The sequence below is a fragment of the Zingiber officinale genome, chromosome 7A (assembly GCF_018446385.1).
Source record: "Zingiber officinale cultivar Zhangliang chromosome 7A, Zo_v1.1, whole genome shotgun sequence".
Classification (NCBI taxonomy): Eukaryota; Viridiplantae; Streptophyta; class Magnoliopsida; order Zingiberales; family Zingiberaceae; genus Zingiber; species Zingiber officinale.
This window is the reverse complement of record NC_055998.1, coordinates 116,297,144-116,306,643: the sequence shown is the minus strand read 5'-3', so window position 1 is coordinate 116,306,643 and position 9,500 is coordinate 116,297,144. Positions and strand designations below refer to the sequence as shown.

The following is a 9,500-nucleotide window of genomic DNA, read 5'->3' as shown; positions in this document are numbered from 1 at the left end:
TGGTTGTGTAAGCCTAGCCGGCTAGCAGTCTTGTGTTTGGTGTTCTATCGATTTTCGTTGTGTTTTGGTTTTAGTACAGCCAAGTGGGCTGTAAAATATATATATAACTACGTGGTTGTTGTATATTTTGTTCCAGCCGAGTGGGCTGATGATATAAACTGCGTGGTTGTGTATATGTTCCAGGCGTATGTGGCTGATGTATATTGTGCCTGTAGAAATGTTTCAGATTGTCACCCGTACAGGGGAGGTGCTGTCGAAATTTCTTCGGACAAGGACTCGCCCAAAGCATGACAAGTTTGGCTTTAAGTGGACATAAGGCTTCATAAATAAGAGGCTACAACAGGGACCTAGAGGAGGAATTGGTTTTGGTCTCTTGATGAGCTTGAGCTTCTTGTGTTCGCCCCGAACACCCAACTCAAGTTCATCAATAATAACTCATACCACTAAAGAGTTATTATTGCACTACCGCACCAATTTCATATTACAATATGGGCTCCTTCTTATTATGAGTGTGTTAGTCTCCCTGTATTTAAGATATTGAATGCTCACTAATAAATGATGACAACTCACTTAATTAATATCTAACTCCAAGAGTAGTATCACTCAACCTTATTGTCATGTCAGACTAAGTCCACCTGCAGGGTTAGCATGACAATCTTTATGAGCTCCTCAAGGGGGCATCACCAACCTAGATTACTAGGACACAGTTTCATTCTATAATCAACAACACACCATATAAATAATATCACTTCCCAACTTATCAGGCCTATTGATTTAACGAACTAAATCTCACCCTTTGATAAATTAAAGAAATAAATATTAAGTATATGTGCTTATTATTATATCATGATTAAGAGTACGCACTTCCATAATAATAGAGGTTTTGTTCTTTTATGTAGTCATTATAAAAAGAAACTACCTCAAATGGTCATACTCAATACACTCATAGTGTACTAGTGTAATTTTATAGTAAAGATAAACTAATACCAAATTACACTACAACCACTCCAATGGTTTGTCCCATTCCATCTTCACTACAAGAAAAAAGCTAATAGACAATGCTTTTAAAGCGTTGTCTTTGTGCCAGAAAAAGCGTTGTTAAAGACACTGTTGTTAAAAGTCTGCTCAACGACAACACTTTTAAAGCGTTGTCGTTTGTAACGAAAACAACGCTTTAAAAGCGTAGTCATGTTTTGCAAAGACAACACTATTACAATGTTTTAAAAGCGTTGTTGTTTTTTTACAAAGACAATACTTTTTGCAACGCTTTAAAAGCGTTGTCGTTTTAAAGAAAAAAAATAAAATAAATTATTTAAAAATCATTATTTTTATATTTACGAAACTATTATTTTTCTTTTACCATGTTTAGATTCGAATTTTACATATAATCAACTCAGCTAATATTTCAAACTCATACCAAAATAATAGAATTCTGACCGCATAACAAGTCAACAGCTGTAACAAAAAACAGAAATTACATAAGTCATCCAAGGAAATATCTAGGAATTGCTATCAGAAAGGAATCAGCATACTGTCATCCATCTTAAACTTTATCGCATCCTCTGTAAACTTTTTCATTTTCACATCAAGTTCAGCAGTCGCTTCTTCTCCTTTAGCTATGATACGATCAATATCCTCATCAGTTATTGTACTGTCCTTGGAGCTAAAAACCATTTCAGCACCAAATCTAACCATTTGTAGAAGTTCATCTTTATTAACAGCTGCATCGAGGAAGTTATTGATTAGAAACAAAAAAACTGATAGATAATGGATAAATTGCTTGAACCACATTAGTAAGCTCTTTGAAAAAATCATTACTTTTCTGTTCTGCTAATCGTCCTTGTTGAATAACCAAGGCATCAAGTGCAAGCTTCTTGTATGCTCTCTCTATCACTTTCTCCTCAATTGCAAACTGCATTTTAGATATGTCAAATGATTCAAAAACATCGTTAAACTGTTAAACTAAACTGAAATATTATGATACCTCAGTACAGAAACGGAACACTTGAACTTCTTTCTTTTGCCCAATTCTATGAGCACGATCCTGTGCTTGCAAATCAACTTGTGGATTCCTAGTAGAGGTATCCATTGTTGGTGATCGGTGGCCGGCTTGAAGGGGGATTGGATAGACGGCGCCCCCAAATACTCGCTTTCTACACTATTGTTAGTATGCGCAGCGGAAATCTAATACTAACTACAAATATGAATACAAAGAAAGCTTAAGACAAGAATAAGAAATGCAAACCAAGCTAACACGTTGTTTAACGTGGTTCGGAGATTAGGGCTCCTACTCCACGGCTGTCCGTAAGGTGGACGATCCCGATCCTTCGGTGGATTACTCCCCGGCAAACTCCGGCTAGATCACGTAGCTCCTTGTGGGTGGAGAAACCTCACCACAACCCTCACAAGAACTCTTTTGACGCTAGGGCACAAGTAGACTACTAATAGAGATTAACCACCTCTATTTCGTCAACTCAAACCAAGCTCCCAAGCTTTGGTTTTATAGGCCACGGTTGGAAAACCCGCCTACCGATCATTGCTAAAACATGCGATCGGCGCCCTCTGTGAAATTGTTACATCCCAACGGCTCGATTCCACATTACATTGCCGGTCATTGCACGGTCATTGCTAAAACTATCTGATCGGCTACGATCTTGCTGATGGCGCTTCTGATGGCGCACAACATGCTCTGATAAAACCCTAAAACTAATATTTTACTCCGAGTACAATCTCGTGCACTCGTACCCTCACCCTTATGACTCACTTGATGCTTCCTTTGCGGCTTTGACCTTTTACCTTCAAGCCTACTTCCTTTGGCTCGTCCCTCGGATGCATTCAAGCTGCGGCTCGTCCCCAATGCCATCCTTGGCGTATGCCTCGAAGTCGCTTCCTCGGCCCTTGTCCTCATTGCCTTGTCCATGGTCCCTCGGATGCTCCATCCTTCACTGGACCCGAAGCCATCAACTCGAGTCACATGTAAACCTGCACAACTCAAATACACATATCAAATACAAGGGTGAACCTAACTTAAACCCTTTGCCCAAACACCAAAACACATGGTCGCACAGACCATTGGGATTGCTCCAACAATCTCCCCTTTTTTGGTGTTTGGCAATACGTTTAAGTTAGGGAAAACAAATAGCAAATAAACATGCTAATACATACAATGGACTTACGATGCCAAGGCTACACACTTGGACTTACTCCGCCGAATGGTCTTACGATGCCAAGGCTACACACTTGGACTTACAACGCTGAATGGTCTTACGATGCCAAGGTTACACACTTGGCAACCGCTGAAACAATGCACAGGGCTTTTTAAGAACCTATCCCAAGGCTCCCCCTACACCTAAGCTCCCATTGAGCTAGGATTTTTACAACGGGCTTTTTAAGAACCTATCCCAAGGCTCCCCCTACACAAAGGTACTTTCAGGTTTTCCTAACTAAACCTTACTTCTCCCCCTTTGCCTAACATCCAAAAAGCTCTCCAACAATATCCCAATTATTGAAAACTTGTCATCCAAATGACCCTAAACTCATGTATGTATCACCCATGGATCCCATACATCTATATGGTGACAGGTCGAAATCTAGTCTCGAAAACACTTTCGGTGGTATCGATCATGCAGAAGTACCGATCAGCCCCATCAACGAGTTCTGAGACATTACGTGCTCGTGAGCGGTGTTACCGATCGGTAGTAGCTGTACCGATCGGTACACTATTCATGAAAATCAGCCTTTTCCGGCCAACTTCAAAATGCGAGAAATTCCACAGACCTCCAAAATCCCCAAATTTTGTGGAGAGGTCTATTATATCAATATCTACTTGGGAAAAATATATATAAAAATATATCTATCACCAATCCCAAGATTGACACAAAACACAAAACTAGCTAAAAAGTTCAATTGAACCTTGACCTAAAGTCCTAGTTTTGGCTTCCTCTTGATGTATTTGCCCATACTAACCCATAATGCATCCCTAGCATTGATTTATATGGCATCTATACATCCAAAACCAATTATCATGCTATATGCCCCCAATTGTCATATTTCTTGCATGAAATATAAACCATATGTGCCAATTCCCTAGGTTTGAGACTCAAGTCCGTCTCTAAACCACTTGGCACACTCCATGGCTCCTCTAGACCCCCAAGTAGAACCCACCTGAGATCCATTGGCCATGGGTCCCAAATTGACTCTTGGAGCTCCTCCTAGAGCTCTTTACCTTAGTCACCTCCCTAGGTGACTCATCTATTGTGACCAAACCACAATGATGTCCCTTAGAAGATCTCCTTATCTTCTTGACCTTGGACATATCATCCTTGCCATAATCATATGCAACCCTAGCATATTTCTTTTTATTGGCCTTGGATGATTCTCCCTTGCACTTATCATGTGCCACCCTAGCACATGGTCTTCTTTTAACCTTGGAGGGACTAGATCGGTATCCCAAGCCCGATCTATCATTGTTGGGTCTTTGACTACCCAACACCATATTTAATCCCTTAGATCCAATAGTGAATCTCTTAAGGAATTTCTCCAATTATCAAGCTTTGACTTCAAAGCTTGATTTTCCTTTCTAAGTTTCTAACCCTAGAGTCAACATGTCCACCTTGGACATTCCTAGACCTACCCTTTTTAGGCATGTGTCTCCCCTTCTTGGGATTAATACCTTGGGTCTCCTTAGGTCTACCATTTCTAGGTTTATCATGAAAGGGTCTCCTAAGGGTTTGATCTACAATTACCCTACTCCTATCATGATATTTAAAACCAAAATTTTGCATGGGTATATAATGATTAACATTATTTTTCCTAACATGCATGGAAGAATTTAAATTTGACTTCAAATTTAAATTACGGTTTACCTTACCCTTTACCTTTGGAGCTCCCCCTTGACATGAGCCTCCATTCTTCCTCCACTTCTTTTCCCACATCCTTAAATGCCCCAACCTTTTGAGCTCTCTCTTCCTTGGGCATTTGGTGTGGTAGTGTCCTATTTCACCACAAGTGAAGCATCTAATGTGCTTCTTCTTGTTCTTCTTCCTACAACTTAAATTAGATTCAAAATGAATTGAATTGAGTTTAGGAGTTACCTTTTTCTTACCCAAAGGACACCTACTCTTGTAGTGCCCCTTCTCATTGCACCCGAAGCACATAATGTGGTCCTTTGACTTTGCTTCGGTGGAGGTGCTCACTAGGTTGACTTCCAAGACTTCTTCTTCACTTGTCTTGGATTCTTCCTCAACCTTTGAGGATGTCTCCTCATCCACACTAATGGATGGCATTTCTTCATCCTTCTCCTCCTCCTCGGAAGTTGAGTGCTCATCACCTTCCGGTTGCTCCTCCTCCTCTTCTTGAGCTACTAAGCCCATCTCCTTGGGCTCTATCTCATCATGTGTAGGCAACAATTCCTCCCATGGAAGTTTCTTCACTTTGCTCCATAATTCATGGGCATTCTCATATTTACCTACATGGCTCACAACATTATTAGGCAACATATCAATTAAAATTGATATTACCTTTGAATTTGCCTTTGATCGTGAGATTTGTTCCTCCGTCCAATGTCGTGGTCGGAGCTTCTTCCCTTTCTTGTCTTTAGAGACTTGAAATGGCTCTTCCACCACCATCATTGTGTCCCAATCCGTCTCGAAGAAGTTCTTCATCTTCACCATCCAAAAGGTGATGTCCCATAAGCTTCCTCCTTCGAACTTTGGCGGTTCTATCAATCCGGTCATCTTCTTAGCTTCCTCGGCGGTTAGTCCGACGGAGAGCGGCCTCGCTCTGATACCACTTGTTGGTGATCGGTGGCCGGCTTGAAGGGGGGTTGGATAGACGGCGCCCCCAAATACTCGCTTTTTACACTATTGTTAGTATGCGCAGCGGAAATCTAATACTAACTACAAATATGAATACAAAGAAAGCTTAAGACAAGAATAAGAAATGCAAACCAAGCTAACACGTTGTTTAACGTGGTTCGGAGATTAGGGCTCCTACTCCACGGCTGTCCGTAAGGTGGACGATCCCGATCCTTCGGTGGATTACTCCCCGGCAAACTCCGGCTAGATCACGTAGCTCCTTGTGGGTGGAGAAACCTCACCACAACCCTCACAAGAACTCTTTTGACGCTAGGGCACAAGTAGACTACTAATAGAGATTAACCACCTCTATTTCGTCAACTCAAACCAAGCTCCCAAGCTTTGGTTTTATAGGCCACGGGTTGGAAAACCCCGCCTACCAGTCGACTGCTAAAACATGCAGTCGACTGCCCTCTGTGGAAATTCGACCGTTACATCCCAACGGCTCGATTCCACACATTCTCTGCTAAAACATGCAGTCGACTGCTACAGTACTGCTACAGTAGCGCTACAGTAGCGCTACAATACTGCTACAGTAAAACCCTAAAAACTAATATTTTACTCCGAGTACAATATCTCGTGCACTCGTACCCTCACCCTTATGACTCACTTGATGCTTCCTTTGCAGCTTTGACCTTTTACCTTCAAGCCTACTTCCTTTGGCTCTCGTCCCTCGGATGCATTCAAGCCTGCGGCTCGTCCCCAATGCCATCCTTCGCGTATGCCTCGAAGTCGCTTCCCTCGGCCCTTGTCCTCGCTGCCTTGTCCATGGTCCCTCAGATGCTCCATCCTTCACCAGACCCGAAGCCATCAACCTGAGTCACATGTGTATCCTGCAAACCTGCACAACTCAAATACACATATCAAATACAAGGGTGAACCTAACTTAAACCCTTTGCCCAAACACCAAAACACATGGTCGCACGGACCATTGGGATTGCTCCAACATCCATAACAATTTAGTGATGAGCATAAATGTAGCAACAGGATTCACATAATGGAAGAGGAATACCAGTCACTATCATAGAGAATGACAACATCTGCTGTAGCAAGATTAATTCCCAATCCACCAGCTCTTGTAGAAAGTAAGAAAATGAACTTTTGGCTTCCAGGTTGATTAAATGTTTCAATGGAAGCATCCCGTTCTTCTCCCCCAGTATTCCCATCAATCCGGCAATATTGGTAACCACAATATAGCAAGTAATCTTCCAGTATGTCCAGAAGTCTAGTCATCTAAATTACAACACAAACAGTTGTGTTAAATCAATAAAACACTAATATGTTACCTTCTACTGCAAGTAAGACTGGGCAGATATGTATGAAACAATTTAGAGGGAAAAATCTGATTATGAGAAACAAGATATGTAAATAACAAGCATTAGAAGCAAATACTAGGCAACTATATGTGAAACAAGTTGGAACAAAAACAGTTTGATTATGACAAACAAGATATGTAAACAACAAAGATTAAATATCACAAGTTTCAAATAGATTAAAAGTGAAAATAGCAGGCTTTGCATGTAATTCCAAATGATAAACTGAAGACCCAATTGATATAGACCTATGAAAATATTAAAACTCTGGAATCTCGTTCCTTCAGTTTAGGCAACAGCTTATCTAACAGGACCATTTTTCCTGCAAAAACAACTATATGTTCAGAAAACAAGGAATTATCACTATAGTAAAATTATCATACTTCAACTGAGGTAAAAATACCTCAAAAGAATTTGGAGTTACCTGCATTTGTAATAAGATTTTCTCCAGTTGTATAAGGTGGCCCAGGTTCTGCACCTTAGAATAGATATGGATGATTGCAGTATTCAGTAAAAGTTATCATAGCAAACAATAAAAAGTTGCATAAAGAACCAAACACCAAATTTTACCATCAAACAATAGTAAAAGTTTTAGACATTTCAAATCAAAATAAACGAGTTCAAAATGTGAAACTTTGCTAGAGAATCAACTATAATATGATAAATTGTGGTTTGTAGTACTCAGTAAACAGAAGAAACATTTTGTAATCTAAAGAAACCATAGAAATCAAAAAGTCGAGTTGATGAGGGCTTCAGTAGAGCATACCTTTGATCACTGCTACCTTTGTTTCTTGGGACAAAGTTTTTCCCCCTTTTCTATGTTTCATATTCTTCCTAGAGTAGGAAGTGATTGCCATCCTCAGTGCATACTTGACAAGCATATCGTGTGTGGTTGGGAGAGTCAAGGTGCTTACTCTGTGGTTAACATTTACACGTTTTCTTTATGACGCTCACCTTGACCTTTCTCAGATAAGGCATCACAATTCAATCGCAATCTGTAAACAGAAGTAACATTTTGCAATCTAAAGAAACCCTAGAAATCAAATTCCAGGAGATTCTCTGTCCAAAAGAAGAGGGTTACTGACCTTAAATCCACCATCATTCTCATCTAAAATCATACGGCAGATGAAATAATTTCACCCATCTATCCGAACAATTATATTGATCACTTACATTCTTCTCTTGAAAGACACGGCTCATGTTTAGAATCTATCCTGAACCAACAATAGATAGAATTAAAAGGAAAACTTGCTCTACAATTCGAAGTTTAACTGACACTTGAAAGAATTAAAGAAACAATGTATATCCATCAAAACTGCCGATCACAAGGGAGAAAATAGATCACCAAGAATCCCTAACACCAAGAACCATCACCTTAGAAACAAAGCCCTAAAACACTACAACAAGAAGACAAAAAAAGAGCAACTTTCCCACCCACAGGCAACCATTAACTAAGATCCCCAAGAGCTCAAGTTCAACATTACCGAGTAAACAAAGAACGACAAGAGAAGATAATCAGTGGAGAAGAACCTAAGAAAGGACCTTCTGATAGCGAGAAGAGATCAGCGCGCGAGGATTACTTGTAGGTGAACCCAATAGCAAGGGAATCGGCTGATCAAAGGGTAGCTTGGCGATGCAGATGAAGAAGAGAGTTGATGCGCCTGCTCTACCCTAAGCGCAATGAACGTTCGCCGGAGGGAAGAGAGGCTGCCGAAGGTTCCGAATTCCCCTAATGAGACTTCGATTTTAGGCCCCAAGAAAAATAGCGGTAGCAACATACCTTCGTCGGGGACGAAGGAGGCGAAGAGAGGGGTCGATCTGTCGTGGTTGATCGCCTCAGCACCGGGATCTGCCGCTTGACAAAGGTGTGGTCTTGACGGAGAGGAGTTCAGAGGAGTGGTTCGCCGTAGAGGAGTTGGATGGAGAAGGCGAGAAGGGTTCGGGATCAAAAATGATCGGAAGATAGGAGTTGGGAGAAGAGTTAGGATTTTCTACTCCTTACTTAGATCTAACGGTTTGTATTAATCAAGATTTAAATGAGAATTTAACAATAGACAACACTTTTTGAAAAACGTTGTCGTAGACACTAAAACAAAGTCTAATAGACAACGCTTTTTACGAAGCGTTGTCTTTGATCCGTAAAAATCATTAATAGACAACGGTTTTTAGAAAAGCGTTGTCTATTAATAAGAAAATAATGAAATAGACAACGCTTTTCACTAAAAGCGTTGTTAAAAAAAAATAAACAACGCTTTTTATAAAAAGTGTTGTCGTTTAAGTGTTGTAGAATCCCAATTTTCTTGTAGTGCTTGGTTATGAGCTACTATTTATA

At 40.4% G+C, this 9,500-nt stretch overlaps 1 protein-coding gene across 9 annotated transcripts; it reads right to left on the bottom strand.

The window, feature by feature from the left end:
• Positions 1-1,402: 1,402 nt before the first annotated feature.
• Positions 1,403-9,138, bottom strand: LOC122002145 (ISWI chromatin-remodeling complex ATPase CHR11-like). Of its 9 annotated transcripts, none has more exons than XM_042557220.1 (10): positions 8,949-9,137; positions 8,711-8,875; positions 8,254-8,382; positions 7,935-8,163; positions 7,593-7,646; positions 7,417-7,490; positions 6,868-7,088; positions 1,985-2,072; positions 1,819-1,912; positions 1,403-1,721 (listed from the first exon to the last, which is right to left on the bottom strand). In XM_042557220.1, exons 7-10 carry the CDS (start codon positions 7,086-7,088, stop codon positions 1,513-1,515), a joined length of 612 nt encoding a protein of 203 aa, XP_042413154.1. In that variant the 5' UTR covers positions 7,417-7,490; positions 7,593-7,646; positions 7,935-8,163; positions 8,254-8,382; positions 8,711-8,875; positions 8,949-9,137; the 3' UTR covers positions 1,403-1,512. The 9 variants fall into 9 exon arrangements, with proteins under 9 accessions (XP_042413154.1, XP_042413157.1, XP_042413159.1 ...); XM_042557223.1 differs by having other exon boundaries at positions 7,593-7,640; XM_042557225.1 differs by having other exon boundaries at positions 1,985-2,061; positions 7,593-8,163; positions 8,949-9,138.
• Positions 9,139-9,500: the final 362 nt, after the last annotated feature.

Excerpts from the sequence above, each read along its gene's own strand:
- LOC122002145 (XM_042557221.1), bottom strand. The coding sequence starts at position 7,088 with ATGACTAGACTTCTGGACATACTGGAAGATTACTTGCTATATTGTGGT. Across the intron at positions 1,913-1,984 it reads TGTTCCGTTTCTGTACTGAG|TTTGCAATTGAGGAGAAAGT; the intron begins GTATCATAATAT and ends TCTAAAATGCAG. Across the intron at positions 1,722-1,818 it reads ACGATTAGCAGAACAGAAAA|CTGTTAATAAAGATGAACTT; the intron begins GTAATGATTTTT and ends TCCTCGATGCAG.